Source organism: Drosophila rhopaloa, unplaced genomic scaffold (assembly GCF_018152115.1).
Source record: "Drosophila rhopaloa isolate 14029-0021.01 unplaced genomic scaffold, ASM1815211v1 contig_2, whole genome shotgun sequence".
Lineage (NCBI taxonomy): Eukaryota > Metazoa > Arthropoda > Insecta > Diptera > Drosophilidae > Drosophila > Drosophila rhopaloa.
The window spans coordinates 19,723,605-19,745,817 of record NW_025335083.1 but is presented as its reverse complement, the minus strand read 5'-3'; the positions used below and the strand labels follow the sequence as shown (position 1 = coordinate 19,745,817).

Genomic DNA, 22,213 nt, shown 5'->3' with positions numbered 1-22,213 from the left:
CCTCTTGAGATTTTTATCAGTGAGGGCGTGATTTATGCCAAAAAAAGATGTACATTTGAGATATATAAATGGAATTGCACCAATCAAGAAATAGTAATTTCAGTTTTCCCTTTATAAGTTGAATAAAAAAGGACACATTACTTATATATATCAAGTCTATCCTTAGGAAAACCAAAGAGTACCATTTTTGGTTTTGCTCATTTCGAAACCACTGTGCATCGGTTTCGTTTTTCGCTCCTTGTTTGCTTTAGCTTCCTTTTGCTGGGTGAGCCGAAATTTAAATATTTGACATTTATTAATGTAATGAAAATGTCATTAAATAAACATGGCAAAATGAAACTGGTTAGCCGAATGTGCGCAGTCAACAGCCGAAATGAAAGCACTTGCCAAGGAATTCCACCTGCTCGGGTATTCCGCAAAAAAACCAAAAACAAAAAAAAAGAGGAGAAGTATATGTGACAAGACCTAGGGAATTATTCGTAAGCTTCGGGGCTGAATGAGGGAGAGGCAGCATTATTTTTTGGCTCTTCGCACATTCGTCCACTGCATAAGCACCTGGACAACACGTGGTTTTTCCGCCACTAGCTGAAAATTGCTTTGAAGCGACGTGGGGAAAATTTGGCGGGGGAAAACAAAGGAATGCTTCTTCATATTGGCTTTTTGGCTTTCTGTCTGCCGCTCCCTCGTACCAGAACACAAAGTGATTCATGTAGTGCAAACATATGTGTATGTACATACAACTGTTTGCCCCGCCGCCCACAGTATCTCCCTGGAGGGAGCGCTTTTCTTTTATTTTCCCAGGCGGTTTTTCCTTCAATGTGTGCCTGGAAAGTTCTTTTATTTCAAATGCTTATTTACGTAAACAATGTGGAAAATCATTGAAAATATGGTACTCTAAAGAGAAGGTGCGAAAAAAAAATACAAATAGGGCTAATAAAAGCTTACAAATGTATAATTAACGGAATGGGTATACCCAAAAAATAGGCTATATTTCTAATAAACAAACGCCTTTTTAAAATGTTTTATATTTTCACCTGCCTTTTTCATCCTTTGATATCCATAATTAGCTTCGAAACTGCTCACCGCTCCCTAACCCATTCCCAAGTATAAATAATTGAATAAATCAATCACAGAACCTAATAAAGACATGAAGAAGAAAATAACCTTAAATTATTTACGCCCTGCCTTTTAAACGGATCCTCTGTGCTTTAAGCACGAATACCCTCAATCAACTATGAATAAATGCGAGCATATGAACAAAAAAAAACTCAATTAATACACCTTGAATGTGAAAATAGCTGCATGGGGCTAAATAATGTACGAAACAAAACAAAACCAGCCAAACTGAACGGCGAAAAAAAATCAAAATTCATGAACATACGTAGGTTTTGGTAGTGAGCCAGACAGACATTCAGCCGGACGAATAGATGGATGGAATAAAGTGAAATAGGTAAATGGATAGTATGCATAGAATAATAAATAGATAGAAACGCCTGCCCGCCCGGGAATCATAGATAAACCCCCAAAGGATGGTGGGAGGTGGTGGGTTGCTCAGTTCCAAATGTAAACAAAATGCAGGCCGCAGGTTCGTATCGGGTACGTATCGGTAAATCGGTAGATCGTTTCGTTTCAGTCCGATTCGCTTCGGGTCGGCTGAAGTTAATATAAACAAGCAACAAGGCAAAAACAGAGACAGCCCGTAATTATTGGACCGCATGTAAAATCGTCTTAAAGCTAAACAAAAAGTCTTAAAGATTGCCCCTCACTAAAACCAAAATGAACTTGATACCCTTCTTTTCCTCTGCTTTTTCTCAACGTTTGCTGCCGTTCTCTCTTAGCAATTGTGTGGAAAATTGAAAATCAAATGAATGCGGTCGCGCACGGGGGAAAGTCGGCGGAAAACGTACGAAGAAGCGACAGAGGGAAAACATAAGCAACAATATCGATATGGCAGCACAGAAATCCAATCCCAAGTCCAACCAAGCCAACAATATGAACTATGTATAAAAGCAACACGAAAATATCGAAGTCCGCTTAACCAAAGGCCAAAACAGTAGAATGCAGAAGAGGCCTTGTCTAAAGTTAGAAAATGGGTGGGTGGTTTGGGGCTTATTGCACTATGAAAAGAGAATACATAAAGCCAGGTCAAGAAGAAATGTGATTGTCCATTTTGTGGCTCTCTTCACAGCTGAGAACGTTGGCAAAAAACAGTTTCATTTTTAATAGAACATTTTATTAGGAGAATTGTTTATTAATATTTGTGGGATAATATTAAAATCTATATTACTATTTGCTACGCACGATATCTACAACTTTAGCAATTGTCTCGGGAACCCCTTCCTATAAACCTACTCATAATTCTTTCGAAACATTTTTTTTTAAATTTAATGGTAAAATATTGAGCAAGCAACAATCTTTATTAGATTTTTGTTTTACTTTAACAACATTTTTAGGGCTTCTAAACAACAATTTTTAAAATGTGTATGTAAGCACACACACATTTAATTTAATATGGTTTCTAAAAAGAACTTGATCCCTGCTGAATTGAAACGATTTCTCTGACATGTTCGTTAACTTCATCATCGATTCGTGTCACCTCTTATTAATTATTGTCGGCTTCCGTTATTGTGGCTGGTGGCTGGGTGAACTTGGGACGGGGGGAAGTCGTCCCAACATATGTGGAAGTAGTTTTCTTTTGGCCAGCAGGGCAATTAGGGGGCGTGGGATAAGGTTAGGGGGTGTTATAGTTAGCCACAAACAATCTGCTGTTTTTTATTTATTCCCCTTCATTTTTTCCCGCATTGTTGTGCTTTGTTCGGTTCGGTTGGGTTCTGTTTTGCAATTTCTGCTATCACAGCTGCAGTTTACCCATTTTTTGTATTCCTTTATCCTCGGGTGCTACGTATGTACATATATTTTAAGGGGGTATTTTCGGGGGGGCAACTTATAGGTTAAAAGGGCCTTCTTTGTTTATCATTATTCTTATGGTAAGGGGATTGTCTATAATGTGGTTGGGGTTTGGGTTGTACTCACCAAGTGATTGAGCATAAATCGCTAAAAATATCGAGAGGAATGAAAGAGCGCTAGCCAAGAATTTTGCCTCCATCTTTGGTATTGATCCGTTGTTGTTGCTGGTTGTTATTAATTATGTTGCCGATGTGTGTTGTTGTTGGTGACTTTGTTGTTTTTGTCGTTTTCGTTATTTCCTTGTCATTTGCATTTATTATAGATTTGTGAATTTACTCCGTTTAATGATTGATTAATTATATGTGGTTGTTGGTTGGTTGTTGTTGGTTGTGGTGTTTCTTTTCTTTTTTTTGTACTTTAAGCTTAACTTACTAAATCATTATGGTAAATATTAATTTATAAATAGATCTTTAAATATATACGTTATTAGGGCTTAGTTATTTAATTTGATATTAGTTGATGCTGTTGATGTTGGTTGGTTTGTTTTGGATCTTCCGTTTGGTGCTTTTGCTTGAATGCGAATTTTTTATTTAGTAATTAAACCAGTGTTCTTATTTTTCTTCTCGCTTTTCTATTTTGTTCTTAATTCATGAAGCTATTTTCGCAAATAAAATATTAAAGAAAATTCTCATTTTGTATTTATTTTCGTTTGAAGGCACTTTTCTGCGCTTCCTCTTCTTTTTCGTCTTATACTTTTTGATGTGTCTTTCGTTCGGTTTTAATTTTATGCTTTTCGCAACAACAAAATAAAATATGAAAAATCAGTGAAAGAAAAAGAAAGGTAACAAGAGTGAAAGAGAGGCCGAAAACTTTTCAAAATACATAAATTGAAAAATTAACAGGGGGAGAAGCACAATCAAGGATGCAACAAAATCAAAAAAAACCAAAACCAAAACGAAAGCCGAACGAACAACATTTAACAGTCAACTAAATATAATTTTTCAAAAAAAATTTTTTTTTTATTTTATTATATATTTTTTTGTTTCTGCTAAACACGTGCTGTCCACACAAGGGGCGGGGGTAGTTCAACCTGCTAATTTAACGCTAACTTTCTTAGCTTTATTTTCACGCACATTCGGAAAAGCTTTCACACACACTCATAAATACTTGTCCCAGTCCAAAAATTCTATTTTTTTGCTGGCAAAACAGAAAAAAGAAATTATGGCACGTTGACGACGACGAAAATACTATTTTTCTAGCTAGACACAGAGCAAGAAATAGAGAGACAGACAGTGAGAGATTCTTGAGACTGAGAGCAAATAATTATCTTTTTACACAAGGAGCGCAACAATTTATATCTTCTTTTTAGAAAATGGCCTTTGTTGTTGCTAATTCCGCAAGGTAGTAGTCGTACTTATACTAGTTGTTTTTGTTGTTGAACAACGGGAACACAAATAGCGAATCTGGCCAAAACGAACGGGCCGAAACGAGGCGAACGGAACAGAACAGAGCGAACGGAGCGAACGCGGCGAATTCAGCGAGCAGACTGAACCGAAAACACATGACCAACGGACGAGAGTAGCCTCCTCTTCCTCTTCCTCTGTCGGCGTCGCTGCCACAGCGCCGTCGACGCACAGTGATTTGGGTTTCGTTTGATATACACTCGTCAGCTTATCTTAATAGTTCAGTCGTTATCTTGACCAGGTCGATTACGGGCGTTTCACAAAATGGCGAAAATAGGGTGCATCAGAATTATCTAGACATTGAAAAAATATTATATAGTAGTCTAAAATACTGCTACAAAATATTTTGAGTTCAGAAGCCCAAGCATTAATGCCATTTCCCCTTTTTTTACAGCATACTTTTGAACATTTTTTTAGTTGGTTTCAAATCACCAGAAATCAGAAACTGATTAAAAAAGATAGAATTTATAGATTTGTTTTTAAATAAGAAAAGATATTGCATGGAAATAAAATCTTTGATTAAGAGGAAACTTGTACTAATCTTTAGAAATGGATATTAATACCCCTAAGGATTTTTGTTTTATTTACAATTTACTTTCCAGCTTATCTTTGGAGTTCAGTCTTTATCTTGACTAGGCCGATTACGAACGTAATAGCGAAAATATGGGTTTAAGTATAAATTATACACAATATTTTTAACCTGGAATATCATTCCTTATTTAAGAAAAATTATATTAATGCTATATTTTTAATTAATCAAATGCGGTCTTCCTTATTGAGGGTGCCAATAAAATATAATTTACTCTATTATATCACTACTACTAAATATATAAATTTTCTATTCCCCCTTTACACTCCACTCAAACTTTTGATTTACTTTGGAAAAAGACTTTACGCACAGAATCAAACCACAAATTACAATGCAATCGAGGAATAATTGTACGAAGATCGCCAAGTGACAATGCCTGAGAGTAATTACAGCCAATTTGTTGATGATCGAATCAAAATAAAATTCCGTTTGCTGACTGCATGACGTCCGCATAACCGCTGATAACTATATCTATTATTTCTAGAATTTCGTATTGCGGATGCGTCGACAGAATAACTAACTCCAACCTTATCAAATGCGGGAGGACAAGTACTGACTAAACAGTGAAGAGAAAAAGGAGAGACAGACAACATAACTGATAACCATCCTTAAGTATACCAAGAAGTTTAAATACTATTTAAATGCTATTGTCCTATAACTAATCATTAAAGAACTATATAGATAATATAATTTTACTTTAAGGTGGGCAATAATGTACTATGTACTATAAAAACAATAAAACATTTTTTAAAAGCATTTTAAGATGCCGAAAAACATCTAAAACTAATAATAATAAATTTCCAAAACTCTGGCAATAAAACAGTCAAACTGAAAACGCTTAATCATAGTGCGGTGGGGTTTTGTTTACCGCTAGACGACGTGCGAGCAGAAGCAGAAGATGGAACAGCGGTAGAAATATTTCCGTAACGTGTCACGAATCAGATTCTCATTATATCGCATTAAGATAAAGCCCCAATGCAGTACTTTGAACAAATACGTTCCACCACCCCGGCCACATGATATAATATTATAATATAGCGAAGCATGGTCGACAACGACGTCAGATGTCCGCGGCCCAGTCACAGAGTCCCAAAGACCCAGACCGTCGTCCAAACTGACCGCTCTGGTCCATTGCCGTCCCGCTCGCACTACCGCACTGGTTTCGGGCGGTTCTGTGCGGTTCGCACATGAACATACTTATATCCATCTTTTCGGGCAGGGAACTTTGCTAATTCGGCATGGGGTTTCGGATCGGGGGATTAGGAAGAGCGGACGGGGGATCGTCTCGTCGCATTTATTATTGGTCAGCAGTATTTATTTTTACAAATTTGCGAGAACAAATATGAAATCAGCTGTTTGCATTACCCGCTGAGCGTAACGATCAAGGGTGTATAGTATTTGATGAGGTGTTTGCAACACACATATTAAATAATTTTCAATGCTAGCAGATTTAATACGAAACTCAACAAGGTATGTGTCATTTTGGGGAGTTGTTCCCACACAACACAGATTAGAGTAAAGAAATAATATATTATTCTTCTTATCTATCTGTTCACTTCACAACTTGTATCTCTTAGAGGAAATATCGTTCTAGAAGTCAATTGTTATGACGAAAATGCAAAATTGGTTTTTATGTGGTTAATATATTTTTCAAAGCTCTTTCAATTGATTTAGTTTATATATATAGAATATATTATTTATATTTATTTATAATATATCAATAGAATATATTATTTATAAAATATGATCCGACCTTTGACACCCAATTAAACTGTTTTTTTTTTCTTAGGCGAAATAATATGGCATTTTAATAAATGAAAATAAAATCGAATTTATGGGCAGTTAAAACAACCAATGGCCTAATCTTTCAATATGGTAAATTAGTTTCATTTCATGACCTAATAAAATAATCATTAGGTTGCTATCAACGCAGATAGTTTTTTTTCCCATCCAATAAGACAACCAGTACACAAAAGTGATTTCATCTCATTTCAGGCCTTCAGAATTTTCTTTTAAAATCAGATTTATGACGGAGTGGGAGCATCCTACACAAACTAGTTTCTAAAGCCGTGTTTTTGGGTGCGGAGGAGGTGGGTGCGGGAGGGGATATGCGGCATGTTATCGATTCGGAAAAGAAACAAAAAAAACATTGCTATCGATTTGCTGCTGGCCTCGAGGTCAATCGAATACTAAATGCCATGGTAGTTGTATGTGCGGGCATTTGTGCCAAAGTTTTGTTCCTTCTTCTTTCGCGTTTTATTGGCAAACTTTGAGCATAAACACTTTGGAGACAAATTGCTTTAACCGCAAGTTAGGCAGCGAAATATAATAGAGCAGAAAAGAGCAGCAGCATAACGTCATCGTCAGCCATGACTCAGTTTATTTGCTCTCTCGCACACTCACTCAACTCAAGCCACACAAAAAACAAAAAGCGGCACACTCACACAGACGATGCTGTTTTGAGCTGGGGCCAAAAATCGAACTTGGGATGCCATGCCGGACTAAAAAAAATAAATTAAGCGAAAAAGTCATTTTTCGAGCGGAGGTGCCAATTAAAATGCCTTAATTAAAAGGCTTAGAAAAATATGACTGAGCTCTATCACAATCGAATTCACGCGCTCGGTGAAGAACTTTTCTTCTTCTTTACTTGGCCAATAAAGTTCATTCAAATGAGTGTGAGGGGGTGTAGTCATTGATGGTAAAGTACAGTGAAGACTGACTTTAAATATTACTTGTTAAAACCAATGTATAAATCTTACTTGAAAAGCAAAAATCAATACTATAATTAGAGTTTCTTAAAAGTTTCTGAAGTTTAGCGTTTTTGCATATGGAATCACTTAAAACCCACAAGATCCGCAAAGTATGCTATAAGCATTTCAAAATTTTTAGTTCTTTTCTGTTTTAAAAAAAAATATAAGTTAATAAGGTTTACAATGTTATCTAATGGCAATTAAAGGAGCAACTTTAAAAACGAGTATTATATAGAAGTAGTATCGACCACATTATACCATTGTGCTAGCGATCCGCGAAGTATGCAACGGATTTTGGGTTAGCAAAAAGCCGCTATAGAAGTGAATTTGGTTTAATTTTAGCTTTTTCAAAACCGTGATTATTGGCCAAGGGGCCTTACTGTATAGATGTTGATGTTGGTGTGTCATGGCAGGCTGGATGACGTGATTGTCTCCTCTTCTCTCCTCTCTCTCTCACTGCTTTCTCCTCTTTCTCCGTTCGCCCGCATATGATTAAAACGGCAAAACAAGATAAAACTCGTTGGAGCAAAGGAGCTGCTGTATTGTTTTTTTTTGTTGTTGGTTGGATAGGCTTTGCCAGTGGGTCAGTGTTGGAAAAGGGGGAAAGGGGGCGGCAAAAAGGGGGTATTGTGGGAGGAAAAATATACGCATGACACTCCTTGCCGCCGCACTCACACTCTCGCACACAGATACACGAACACCAGTGGAGCACGCAACACACGCACACGAGGTCACTCACACAGGCGCACGGCCCTACTCCCCGCACACACCCACACACACTCGCACGCATTAAATGTTATTAGTTTATTTACAGTATTAACAATAAAGTGCCTCGAATGTATAGTCTACATCGTACATCACTCTGGAGTATGAATGTACGAAAGACCATATGTACATATATGTATTTTTTTAACACTTTGGCATAGTATTGCGTTCGGTTTTTAGTTATTTTTTAGGAAGAGGGTATCTTTTTAATCTTTCTCTTTTCGCCTTTCTTCTTTCTTTCTTTTCTTTTTAGCAGCGATGACGACAGCGTGCGCGGCTGCCCAGCTTTTTTGCCTTCAATAACATTTACACTTTGCACTATTTATGTAATAGTTTTTCAATCGGTGCGCGGTGTTTCATCTCATCACGATTTTCGGGCACTGGCTGGTGAGCACTTTGCCGCAGACTGGGTTACGAATTATGTACATTTTTCACATTTTTCCCCGATGATTTTTCTTTTGTGTTTTACAACCAAAGAAGAGAACAAACTACCAATACACACGCACGCACTCTCGCACACACACACACAGCGAGCGAGGCACGCACCACACACACACTCGCACACATGTACACCGCTCAATGACGAAATTCCTTGCAGAACGGTGACAACTCTAGGTTCTAGCTCTCCCAGCTCCTATGCATGGGTGTGTGTGTGTGCGAGAGAGAGGGCACTGGTACTGGTGTGCTTTTCGTCATAATTTTTGCGTTGGGCAACCCAGCACCTTTGACTTTTCGGCGACTTTTCACTTGCAAAATGCCCAAGCGGGCACACACTTTCACCGCTGGCGGACGGTCTAAGGGTTAAACCGATCGACTTTGCACTCTTTTTTGCATTTACCTAGCACACAAAACACAAAAATTCGATTTTTTCCTCGCTGATATTTTCACGCGAATGACCTTACATCACATGCATACAATACACACACACACAGACAACTGAGGCAGTGGTATGACCAAAGTACGCATTTCAATAACCGCTATAATACTCCGCGATATATACCAAAAAAAAGCAGTTCTGCGCCATTATCTAACACTGGTTGAAGATTTGGCCGTCTCTTTATTTGCTCTGTCTATTTCTCTTAGCCCTTAAGAAAATAGTACAAATTCTTTTTTAAGAACATATTTTTGAAGAACTCATAAAAAATATTTATTTATTTATTTATTTATATATTACAAAACCTAAAAATTTAAGCAGGTTTTTTTTAAATCATCACTTTATGGTAATCGTTTATTTCAAAATATATCATTTTATAAGATTTCCGAAAATTTTCATTCAAAAAATAAAAATTTTTTTTTGAAATGTAGTTTTTGTGTTTTATTTTAATTGTTAAAATGTTTTTTTTTAATCTTCATTTCATAATAACTCGATTTGGTTTGTTATTTCAAAATGATGTCAGTTTATAAGATGTCTAAAACTGTTGTTTTAAATTATATAGTTTAATTTTTTTTATTAATGATTGTTAAAATTATGATTGGTATACTTATCTCCGCAAGACTATTTCCACTGGTGTGCGTGAAATTTATGATACCGTAATTTACTAATTTGGCTGGGCTTAAGTTATTGTTTTATTTTTAAACTTTTCTATTCAAAAAGAATTTAAAGTCCTGACGGGACTCGCATTACCTCGTTATTTTCTGGTCTCACCTGGAATATGGTATTTTTAAGCCGAGTGGTATGTTTCTATGCTCCTAGGACGGTCACACTGTATAAGTCATCAAGGCGGGTGTGGATCGCTGCTGGTTTTTATTTAATTTCTTCGAATATTTGAGTTCCCGAGTTAGTTTTATTTACCTTTCTGTTGATTAATACAATGTGTGTGGCCTGCTGATCACCAAGAACATATCGATTTTATTAACGAGGTAAGTAAAGTGGCGTTTTTAGTGCTGTTCCACTTGGCGACCCGCCCAATTTGTGTTTGGCTGTCTAAAAAATGCCTAAGCCAGTGTTATTGTGTTGTTGTTGGCACATGGGCGTTGACCGAAAACTAAAGAAGTGCTTCAGATATTGGCTTAAAATTTTCCCAATATTTGTTTTGTCAATAGAAAACGTAATTGATAAAGTGGAGGGAGTTCTCTAAGACGTGCTTTATTCCTGTTAAAAGGAAATACAGGAAAGGCGTTTTAGCCACCTGCTGCCCAAATGGATTCCGGCGTCTATCTTTAGTTTTACTGCTGTGAAGCTCTCGAATTTCGCCAACAGTTGCTCCTTTCACAACCCAAAATGTCCTGCCTGCCGTTTCAATTGCACTTTTGCCCTCTCAACTTATTTTGAATGGGTCTTCTCGGCTAATTAATGCCCACTTTACTCACTACGGTTGTAATGGTGTGCCCTTGTACACAGAAAAAAAAAACAAATACAAAAATAATATAAGTTTTACAATTTAACATAAGATTTTAAACAAGTTCCAATTAGGTTTTGGTTTATAATTTGTTATTAAAAATATATATATAAACGAAATTAATTTATGAAACTGAAAAGTAAAAAAAATTATTTTTTGTACCATTTCAAATTTAATAAAGCCCTAAAAATAAAAAACAAGTATTCATCTTAAAGGAAAATTATATACATATTAGTTACTGTTATTTTTTTCTGTGCAGAAGAGTCCGAAGGGTGGATTACAAGTCGCTGTTGTTGAAATTATTACGAGTTCGGTATTTGTTTTCATGCCGAGAGTAGAGACCCCTATAGGCCAGTAACTTCTGCTGCTTCAGTGCACAGAGTATCTCGCCCAGGCACATAAAGACACCTATGTCTATGGTCAGGTAGCGGCCGTTTTATTTGCGTGTTTCGCTCAGTTCCAGTGTGTTACTTTTTCCTCCTTTCCTCGCCGGTAAATGCATTTCAAATGCATACACACTCCCTCTGTCCTACAGTTTCATTTCACATTATTCGGTTTTCTATATTATGTCAGAAGTCGGTGCCTTATTGTTCTGCCGGTTTGGTTCCTTTGTATGGTTGCCTCCAACTGTTGGCTTTTTACCTAGGCCAAGGCGTTAATACCCGAATAGGGAGGTTTTCGAGGTCCTTGCTTGAATGATGTATTCCCTGTCTCCTGGCTGATAGTGTGCTGATAAGGCGGAGTCCTTAAATTATGTGCATTTTTTAAAGATGCAAACATTCCACCACCGACATTTTGCAAAAGTTATAATAAACCCGTAAATATGTGCATTTAAAAAGAGAAGTAACGGAAAAAAAGCCTTTCCAAATAATTTTAAAACACTTTGTTGTACCCAAACGGAGGAAAATAAAGAAATAACAAGAAAGGAAAGCTAACTTCGGGCGGAGCCGAAGTTGAAATACCTTTGCAGAATATTCTGCAAATTATATTCTCCAAAATTATTCATATGATGAATTCTTAATAACAAACACTAAACTTATGGCATTTCCGATCAATCAGTTATATGGCAGCTATAAGATATAGTCGGCCGATCCTTTTGAAATTTGGTAGGTCGGATTAATTGGCCAAATATAAAACCCATAGAAAATCCCAAATTCCTAACTTAACAAACAGCAGAGTTATGGCATTTCCGATCAATCAGTTATATGGCAGCTATAGGATATAGTCGGCCGATCCCGGTCGTTCCGACTTATATACTGCGTGCAAAGGAAAGAAGGGTGTGTGCAAAGTTTCAATTCGATATCTTTAAAACTGACAGACTAGTTCGCGTAGAAACAGACAGACAGACGGACAGACAGACGGACAGACGGACAGACGGACATGGCTATATCAACTCAGGAGGTGATCCTGATCACGAATATATATACTTTATAGGGTCGGAGATGTCTCCTTCACTGCGTTGCACACTTTTGACCAAAATTATAATACCCTCTGCAAGGGTATAAAAATGCTACATAATGTTATTCCTTATTCAAAACTATTATTGCGATTTGACCCTGCCTTTAAAAAAAAGTTTTAATTTTAATATATATTTGCTTATTTTAAATCATACTACAAAGACAATATTAAAAGTCAATCAAATCAATGATGATAACATATTTAGAACTATGCACCCAATGAAATGTTTATTACTTCACTTAATTATAAACATTTATTTGGGTGCATAATTCTGTTCGTGATCAAAGCGGTTTGTGATGGAGGGATTTCATAATCTCAACCAAGTCAACAATAAATTACAGAGGCATTAAAAATGCATTCGGCGGGAAACTTGGATGCCCCAAATCCCTGCCTGGCACACATCTTTACATCTGAGACTAATTGCACAGCCGCCCACTTGAATGACATTTTACTTAATGTTTGACATAGTTTCAATAGTAGCCCCTTCTCAAGATCTCCGTAAAGATACGTTCATTGCTCCTGCCAGATCGAGTCTATAGTCTATTAATACCGATGTCGGCGCCCTCATTAACGACTTGTTCGCAGCACGCGGAAATCAACCAACCAAACAAAATCCTCGAACATGAGTTGCGGCCCATGATTTAATCAGTAGGGTGTGTCGGACTTCTATTCAAACAAGAAAGGAAAGCTAACTTCGGGCGGAGCCGAAGTTGATATACCCTTGCAGAATATTTTATAAATTATATTGTTATGTTTGTTAGTCTTTCTAGTCCCTACGTTTTATAGCCATTTAATTGGCTGATTAACGTATAAATAAAATATATGTTATATTAAAAAAAAAAAAAAATATATTGTCCAAAATTATTCATATGATGTATTCTTAATACTCATAAAATGTCCCAACTTCCTAACTTTAAAAACACCAAAGTTATGTCATTTCCAATCGTTCAGTTATATGGCAGCTATAAGATATAGTCGGCTGATCCTTATGAAATTTGGTAGGTCGGATTGATTAGCCAAAAATAAAACCCATAGAAAATCCCAACTTCCTAACTTTAAAAACACCAAAGTTATGGCTTTTCCGATCAATCAGTTATATGGCGGCTATAGGATATAGTCGTCCGATCCTTATGAAATTTGGTAGGTCGGATTGATTAGCCAAAAATAAAACCCATAGAAAATCCCAACTTCCTAACTTTAAAAACACCAAAATTATGGCTTTTCCGATCGTTCAGTTATATGGCAGCTATATGATATAGTGGCCCGATCCGGCTCGTTCCGACTTATATACTACCTGCAATAGAAATACAACTTTTGGGAAAGTTTCAAGCAGATAGCTTTAAAACTGAGGGACTAGTTTGCGTAGAAACGGACGGACAGACGGACAGACGGACAGACGGACGGACAGACGGACGGACAGACGGACAGACGGACATGGCTAGATCGACTCTCCTGGTGATGCTGATCAAGAATATATATACTTTATAGGGTCGGAAATGTCTCCTTCACTGCGTTGCAAACTTTTGACTGAAATTATAATACCCTCTGCAAGGGTATAAAAAGGTGAAGAATCTTGATATTTTATTAAAAGAATCTTAGTTTTTAAAAGGGCAGCTTCATACTGAATAGATCAGATACCAAAAATATTTTTTTTCCACATTGTTAGCAAGAAAAACGTATAATTTGTGGGACTTAAACAATTTAAGTCGTTGATCACGATTATTTATTCGATAAAAATACAAAAAAAATTTATGTGTCCTCTTCAACCAATCTGATTTTTGTGGCAGGTAAAATTAAGTTCCAAAAATTGATACACCCTATTGGACAGGCATCGAACGACAGCCAGAACACCCAAATAAGAGCCCTCTATTTATAGTACTTGGGAAATGCAGTTGTATTCTAATTCATTCACTTCTGACTTCTCCTCAGCACAGCCAAGCAGCAATGATGTGGCACTTGCTGCGCGCCCTGCTCGTTGTAGCCGCCATTTTGGATGCACTGCAGCCGGCGGTTGGTCAGAGCGATACCTACTACAACCCAAACCCGAATCAGCAGAATCCCCAGCAACCGCCCAACCAACAGTGGGGCATCAATCCCCAACCGAATCAATATGGCAACAACAACCAAAATAATGGTCAAACGAATCCCAACGATCGCCCGCCGTACAGGACGGATTCTGGGAGCTTCAACGATCTTACCGGGCAGGATGCATACGGTAAACGAGTGGAAGGAGGTTATCAGGACAACGAGGAGCCGAGTTTGACCCGAGGAAAGTCTTCTTATAATATCAAGGCCACCTTCCTGGAGTCGCTGCATTCGAGGGAACCCACCTACTTCATCGTAGCTTCCCGAATGGTCAGGCCAGGCTTGATCTACCAAGTGTCCGTGTCCATTCTCCAAGCTCAATACCCGATTACCGTTCATGCCAGCATCGCCTGCGATGGTGTCCAAATCAGCGGCGACTCCAAAGATGTAAAAGAGGGCGTGCCCGAGACATTGCTTATGAGGATCCCACCCACCAGTGTTACTGGAAGCTATAAACTTAGAGTAGAGGGATTCTACCAAAATGTTTTTGGAGGCCTGGCTTTCCTCAACGAAACACGACTGGACTTTTCACAGCGATCCATGACAATATTTGTGCAGACCGATAAGCCACTTTACATGCAAGGAGAAACTGTGAGATTCAGGACCATTCCCATTACTACCGAACTCAAGGGATTTGACAATCCCGTGGATGTGTACATGCTGGATCCAAACAGGCACATTCTGAAGCGTTGGCTTTCGCGGTAAGTTCTGTTATAAAAATATAGAAAGAAATATCTGGACAATTTCTAAATAAAATGAATTAAATATTCCAACCATGCTTTAAGTTATTGTCCAATTTGTTCAACCATTAATTCCTTTAAGAAATAACTAAACTTCACCTTTTATTTATCCAGTCAATCGAACTTGGGTTCCGTTTCTCTGGAGTACAAGCTGTCAGATCAACCCAGCTTTGGCGAGTGGACCATCCGTGTGATTGCCCAGGGACAACAGGAGGAGAGTCACTTCACCGTGGAGGAATATTACCAGACTCGCTTCGAAGTGAATGTTACCATGCCAGCCTACTTCTTTACCACCGATCAGTTTATTTACGGAAGGGTGATGGCCAACTTTACCAGCGGTCTGCCAGTAAGAGGTAATCTTACTATCAAGGCTACGATCCGGCCAATTGGATACTTTAGCAACCAGGTGCTCAATGAGAAGTACCGCCTGGGCCGGTCGCCTTTGGAGCAGACTAACCGATACAATGAGCGATGGCGATACAATAATCCCAACCAGAATCCTCAAGTCCAGTATAATGTGCCCGGACAGCTGCCCCAGGATGGAGCGGATCTCTCGCAAGATATCTTGTACAGGAATCAGTATGTGGTGGAGCGACACTACCAGTTTGAAGAGGAATGGCCCTTCTGGGTGAAGAAACGCGAGTACCAGGACAGCTATTACTCATGGAGTGGAGGATATCGGAATACTCTGCCCTTCCTTCGCTACTTTAATGGAACCTTTGATTTCAAGTGGCCTTTGCGTGAGCTGGAGCTCCTCGTGCCTAATTTGGCGAACTCGGAAGTGCTGATAACGGCCACTGTCGGTGAAAAGTTCTACGATGAGAGCATCAGTGGTTACTCCGTTGCCAGGGTGTATAACTCCAGTTTGCGAGTGGTATTCCTAGGAGAATCCCCTCAGGTTTTTAAGCCCGCCATGCCGTTCACAACTTATCTGGCGGTAGAGTACCATGATAGCTCGCCAATCGATCCGAATGTACTGCGCCAGGGCTTGATGGAGGTCACTGGCTTTGTGGAGAGTCGCAGTGGCGGACGCAGGGATTGGCCCGCTCAGAGATTACAGATGTCCCAGCAGAGCGATGGCATCTGGGAGGTTAAGATTGATATCAGGAATGATCTAAATCTGGACGACCGTCCACAATCAAGGGAATTCTTGAACGGCATCCATAACATGCGGTTGCAGGCTCACTTTGTGGATCCGCGGGGTGAACGCGTCCAAACGGAGCTGCTTTTGGTGTCCCATTTTTCTCCCAGGAATCAGCATATCAAGGTAACCACCAGCACTGAGCAGCCTGTGGTTGGCGAGTACATAATTTTCCACATTCGTACGAATTTCTTCCTGGAGGAGTTTAACTATCTCATTATGTCGAAGGGAGTTATCCTGGTGAATGATCGCGAGACCATCACAGAGGGTATCAAAACCATAGCTGTGGTTCTAAGTTCCGAAATGGCACCTGTGGCTACTATTGTGGTGTGGAAGATTAACCAGCAGGGACAGGTTGTGGCAGATTCCCTCACGTTCCCAGTAAATGGCATCTCCCGGAATAACTTCACCGTATACATCAACAATCGCAAGGCGAGAACTGGCGAGAAAGTGGAGGTGGCTATCTTTGGAGAACCTGGATCCTATGTGGGGCTTTCTGGAATAGACAGTGCCTTTTACACGATGCAAGCGGGCAATGAACTTACCTATGCCAAGATCATCACCAAAATGTCGAACTTCGACGAGCAGACCAACGGAACTTATAAGCATATCTGGTACTCCCATGAGGGAAACCCCGATGAGTTGGTGTACTTCCCCGCTTCGTCTTTTGGCGTGGATGCGAATCGAACTTTTGAGTACAGTGGCTTAGTGGTATTTACCGATGGTTATGTGCCCAGGCGGCAGGACACTTGTAATCGCACTTTGGGCTTCGGGGAATGCTTGAGTGGACGTTGCTATCGCCTTGAAAAGCAGTGCGATGGCTTGTTTGATTGTGATGATGGAACCGACGAGATCAATTGTAATTTGAGGAATGACACAGAGCTGTTGAACTACAGAAAGTACCGATTCAATCGCGTGCTGCGTCATTACGAGAATGTGTGGCTCTGGAAGGATGTTAATATTGGACCCCATGGTCGATTCATCTTCAATGTGGAGGTGCCCGATCGCCCTGCCTACTGGATGGTGAGTGCTTTTAGTGTGAGTCCATCCAAGGGTTTCGGAATGATTAACAAGGCTTTGGAGTACGTTGGAGTTCAGCCCTTCTTCATCAACGTGGAAATGCCGGAGGCATGCCGACAGGGAGAGCAGGTTGGCATCCGTGTCACAGTGTTTAACTATATGACCACTCCGATCGAGGCGATTGTTGTGTTGCACGGCAGTCCGGACTACAAGTTTGTGCACGTAGAGGAGGATGGCATTGTAAGGTCCTATAACCCTAGAACCAGCTTCGGTGAGCACCAGTTCTTCATCTACTTGGAGGCCCAAGGCACAACGGTGGTGTATGTTCCAGTGGTCCCTCAGCGTCTGGGCAATGTTGATGTGACCCTGCACGTGGCTACTTTGCTGGGAACAGATACCATTACCAGAACGTTGCATGTAGAGTCTGACGGTCTGCCACAGTACCGTCATCAATCCTTGCTTTTGGATCTCTCGAACCGCGCCTACGTCTTGGAGTACATGCATGTAAATGTAACACAAACTCCGGAGATTCCCTACCAAGTGGATCGTTACTTTGTTTACGGCTCGAACAAGGCTAGGATATCGGTAGTGGGCGATGTGGTCGGTCCCATTTTCCCCACCATGCCTGTGAATGCCAGCTCCCTGCTTTACCTGCCCATGGAGTCGGGCGAACAGAATGCATTCAGCTTTGCCGCCAATCTCTACACGATTATGTACATGCGATTGATCAATCAACGCAACAAAACTATGGAAAAGAATGCTTTCTATCACATGAATATTGGGTATCAGCGCCAGTTGAGTTTTATGCGGCCCGATGGCAGTTTCTCACTCTTCCGCTCCGATTGGAACAACTCCGATTCGTCCGTTTGGTTGACCAGCTACTGCCTGAGGGTGTTCCAGGAGGCCAGCTTCTACGAGTGGGAGAACTTCATTTGGATCGATGCCGCCATTGTGGAGAAGAACATGCGTTGGCTTTTGCAGCATCAGACGCCCCAGGGCTCCTTCTACGAGGTTACTTGGCTACCTGACAGAAAGATGAATCGCACCAACTTTGACAAGAACATCACGCTCACTTCACATGTCCTCATTACTCTGGCCACTGTAAAGGATATCTCCGGCACTTTGGGATCTCGAGTTGCTTTGGCCACCCAAAGGGCGTTGTCTTATATAGAGAGAAATATGGACTACCTGAGACGCGTGGCGCAACCATATGATGTGGCCATTACAGCCTACGCCCTTCAGCTTTGCAACTCTCCCATAGCCGAGGAGGTATTTACCATTCTGCGACGCCATGCCAGGACCATAGGAGATTTTATGTACTGGGGCATCCAGGAGATACCGCAACCCCCGCGTAAATTGGAGAATCAAAAGTGGTTCTCCCTGCCCCGCCTGCCTTACGAATATGATTCCCTAAACATAGAAACCACCGCCTACGCGTTGTTGGTCTATGTCGCGCGACGTGAGTTCCTCGTGGATCCCATTGTTAGGTGGCTCAACTCGCAGCGCTTAAACGACGGCGGATGGGCATCCACTCAGGATACCAGTGCAGCACTCAAGGCCCTTGTCGAGTACACAGTTCGATCGAGGTTGCGCGAGGTGTCTTCGCTGACCGTGGAGATCGAGGCCTCTTCGCAGGGCGGTAAAACGCAAACCCTTCTCATAGATGACACAAATCTGGCGAAGCTTCAGAGTATCGAGGTAAATATTTAAATTAATTTTGTAAATAAATAAAAATTAAAAATATTGTCTTTTTTAGATTCCAGATGCCTGGGGTACAATCAAGGTTCAAGCAAAGGGCGCTGGTTATGCTATCCTGCAGATGCACGTGCAGTATAATGTGGATATTGAGAAGTTCCAGACCAAGCCGCCAGTGCCAGCCTTTGGACTCCACACGAAGGCGATCTTCCACGGCAGGAATCAGTCGCATATTTCCTACGTGGCCTGTCAAAAGTAAGTGTATTCAACGTTTAAAATATAAGACAATTTTAAAATTGATATATAAACCTAGCTGGATAAATGTCAACGAGTCGCAGCGCTCGGGCATGGCTGTTTTGGATGTGGCTATACCCACGGGCTATTGGATACAGCAGCAAAAGTTGGACAGCTATGTACTCAGCAATCGCGTCAGGAATCTGAGAAGAGCTCGTTATCTGGAACGCAAGATTGTCTTTTACTTTGACTACGTAAGAAACAAGTGAACAAAATTAACGAATGTAATCTTGAACTTCTGACCCTTTTTCCAACAGCTTGATAAAGAAGATATCTGTGTAAACTTCACCATAGAACGCTGGTATCCAGTGGCCAATATGTCGCGCTATCTGCCGGTGCGGGTTTACGACTACTATGCACCGGGTAAGTGGAATCTAGAAAAATTAATATCCAAGCATTCCCGACTGAACCATATTTTCCCAACTGTGATTACAGAACGCTTCAATGAATCGATTTTCGATGCCCTGCCCACATATCTGCTGAACATCTGCGAAGTGTGCGGCAGCTCACAGTGTCCGTACTGCTCCATTTACAACATGGGCTGGCGCGCATCCATGTCCATGTCTCTGCTCTTCTTCAGCGTGTTTATATACCTGCTGCGGAGTCGTACGCACCTGGTCCTAAACATGATGCAACTGCTCACATAGGGAAGAATGAAAAGTATACACAAAGTCACCCCCGAAGATTTGTAGTGTTTTTGTTCAATTATGCGTTTACTTTTTAGTTTTTGTTTTGAGTTGTAGTTTTTTTTGTTTTCCAACGAAATTGCATTCCGTCCAAAAATGCTGGTCAACATTTTGGTTTTATTTTTAGTTTTTTCTCTGTAGACCCGCTGTAGAATCGAATGTACAAAACAGCAGTTAATCGTAAATTAATTTTTATTTTTATTGCTGAACAAAGAATCTTCTGCTGCACGCAAAGCAGACCACATGTAGCCACCTAATGTATCTTGTAAGTCGTAACGAACCATACTATGCCTTATCATAGAGCGGGCCCCAAGTGCGGAATGAAAAATCAATCAATGTGTCTTTCACAAAATGCCTTTAATAGATTTTAGAAATCATTAGCAAATGTATCTTGACAAAATGTTTGCATACATATCGAATGGAAATTTATCTAATTTGTATTACAAAACTCTTGAATATTTTTAAACAAAATTAAGCGAAAAACGTTGAAGAAACCGTCCAATTAATTTATGCAAATAATTAATCTGCATAGTTTGTAAGTTTTATACTACTTATATACCACCCACATAAACCACAATTAGTTTGTAAATTCTACACACAAATCTCACATAGCCATGTACATGAAGCTAAATAAGCGTGGAAGAAGAAGGAAATACCCCCGTCTGTATACAACTTTGATGAGTGCCTCCCTACCCGTAAGAATCGAATCTCTATATGAAGTAACATGTGTTTTCTTTTGTAATAAATGAAGCCAGAAAATAAATGAAAGTAATGTATTACTAATTGTGTTTTTATTCCTAATAACATAATAAAAATAAAATATGGTTAAATAAAACAAGGATATAAATTGATAAAGTTATGCTGTATTTAAAAAGTTTTTTGAGGTTCTCTCCAACTCTTATAAATTTTATATAACAAATAATTTGCTTGAGTTGAAATAGAAAAGCTATATTTTAACTGTTATAAAACAATATCGGATCTAGTCGGAAATAGTCTTATTTTAAATGACAAACGAGTAATTCCAATAACAAGACCAAAGTGAGCGTTTACGTATAAAATAGAACAAATTAAATATGTTTATGCTTATGATTTCTTAATTAAAGCTGCTCTTCTAAAAAAATACTAATTCAGAATTACATTTTTAACAAAATAATATAAGCTCTAAATAAAAATCATTCTTATATAGGTAAACTACGCTAACTAAAAATAGAGTTGGTATGCGGAGATCCTACTACGTCTTTCGAAAGCTGAGTAGGATTGGTGATATTGCCTCCAGGCAGTCCATGATATCCTTGCGCGACTTGGCGCCCGTGAAAACCACCTTGCCATTGACGAAGATCAGGAGAACAATGCGCGGCTTGACCATGCGGTAGATGAGGCCGGGGAACATCTCCGGCTCGTATGAACTGAACTGGCCGTGCACCTGATTGAGGTTCTCCAGGCGGATGGGGAATCGCAAGTCTACGGTGGCCACAATGTTTTGCAGTTTGTACTCCATGAACTTGACGGGGAATCCCAGTTTTTGCAGGATGCGTGCAAACTTCCGGGAGCCAATGTCCGCCTCGATCTCGTTGCGGGCACCTGTGCAGATGATCTTGCCCGTCCTGAATATAAGGGCCGTGCACCTGGGCGAGTGCATTCGCATAATGACGCCGCGAAAGCGTTTGGGCGAGTATTCCGAGTTCCTAGTCCGCGAGTTGATTGCCTTGAGGTCCAGTTCACAGTTCACCGAGAAGGTGGCCACAATATTCCTGCAAATTATGGATTTATTATTGGGTTTCTATTGCACAAGGATTCCCAGTAATGTCGTCAACCAACTGCAGTCTGATCTCGTGCTGTGCATCCGTGCTGGGCTCCACCACCGCAGCCGGTTGTTGGGGCAGCAGGGCGGCGTGCGGATTGACGCCAACATTGCTGCTCGCCGCCGCATTGTCCCGATCCCTTTCAGCGTCCGCGATTTTAAAGTGAAACTGCATTGCCAAAAATTATAAACAAATCCAACATGCGACCGGACCAGTGTTGCACTATTTATTGAAGGAAAAATTAAATATGCCGGTTTGGTATTTTTATTTTACATATTGATAAAGCGTTAGGTACTTTGAGGTGCACTGAAAAAAATTAAACCAAACCTTTTGCCAAGATTATTAATTTAATATTATATTAGCTCTTAATATTGCAATAAGATCATATTCCGATTTGGTATATTTTTTATTATGGTGGGTATGATTCGATTTTACTGTCCATGCCCGACAATAATTTATGGCATATCAATTTTAAATTC

At 39.8% G+C, this 22,213-nt stretch overlaps 2 protein-coding genes and 1 long non-coding RNA gene across 4 annotated transcripts; 1 reads left to right on the top strand and 2 right to left on the bottom strand.

Moving 5' to 3' along the window:
• Positions 1 to 3,521: 3,521 nt before the first annotated feature.
• LOC123037733 lies at positions 3,522 to 9,420 on the bottom strand. The gene is made up of 2 exons (XR_006417611.1): positions 9,313 to 9,420; positions 3,522 to 3,696 (listed from the first exon to the last, which is right to left on the bottom strand). It is a non-coding gene; the product is annotated as an uncharacterized LOC123037733 (long non-coding RNA).
• A 754-nt stretch (positions 9,421 to 10,174) lies between these two features.
• LOC108048105 (CD109 antigen) lies at positions 10,175 to 20,708 on the top strand. 2 transcript variants are annotated; one of them, XM_017128587.2, is made up of 7 exons: positions 10,175 to 10,334; positions 14,206 to 15,057; positions 15,211 to 18,955; positions 19,014 to 19,207; positions 19,266 to 19,440; positions 19,504 to 19,609; positions 19,682 to 20,708. In XM_017128587.2, the coding sequence occupies exons 2-7, from the start codon at positions 14,216 to 14,218 to the stop codon at positions 19,891 to 19,893; spliced, it is 5,274 nt and encodes a 1,757-aa protein (XP_016984076.1). In that variant the 5' UTR covers positions 10,175 to 10,334; positions 14,206 to 14,215; the 3' UTR covers positions 19,894 to 20,708. The 2 variants fall into 2 exon arrangements, with proteins under 2 accessions (XP_016984076.1, XP_016984075.1); XM_017128586.2 differs by having other exon boundaries at positions 14,201 to 15,057.
• Positions 20,709 to 20,775: 67 nt separating this feature from the next.
• LOC108048097 (TBP-related factor) lies at positions 20,776 to 21,950 on the bottom strand. The gene is made up of 2 exons (XM_017128571.2): positions 21,751 to 21,950; positions 20,776 to 21,683 (listed from the first exon to the last, which is right to left on the bottom strand). The coding sequence occupies exons 1-2, from the start codon at positions 21,906 to 21,908 to the stop codon at positions 21,164 to 21,166; spliced, it is 678 nt and encodes a 225-aa protein (XP_016984060.2). The 5' UTR covers positions 21,909 to 21,950; the 3' UTR covers positions 20,776 to 21,163.
• Between the last annotated feature and the right edge of the window lie 263 nt (positions 21,951 to 22,213).

Bases quoted from the DNA above. Each gene is read 5' to 3' on its own strand.
- LOC108048105 (XM_017128587.2), top strand. From the start codon at position 14,216: ATGATGTGGCACTTGCTGCGCGCCCTGCTCGTTGTAGCCGCCATTTTG. The intron at 19,208-19,265 runs GTAAGTGTATTC...ATATAAACCTAG, and splicing joins TCCTACGTGGCCTGTCAAAA to CTGGATAAATGTCAACGAGT. The intron at 19,610-19,681 runs GTAAGTGGAATC...CTGTGATTACAG, and splicing joins TTACGACTACTATGCACCGG to AACGCTTCAATGAATCGATT.
- LOC108048097 (XM_017128571.2), bottom strand. From the start codon at position 21,908: ATGCAGTTTCACTTTAAAATCGCGGACGCTGAAAGGGATCGGGACAAT. The intron at 21,684-21,750 runs GTTGGTTGACGA...CATAATTTGCAG, and splicing joins CAGCACGAGATCAGACTGCA to GAATATTGTGGCCACCTTCT.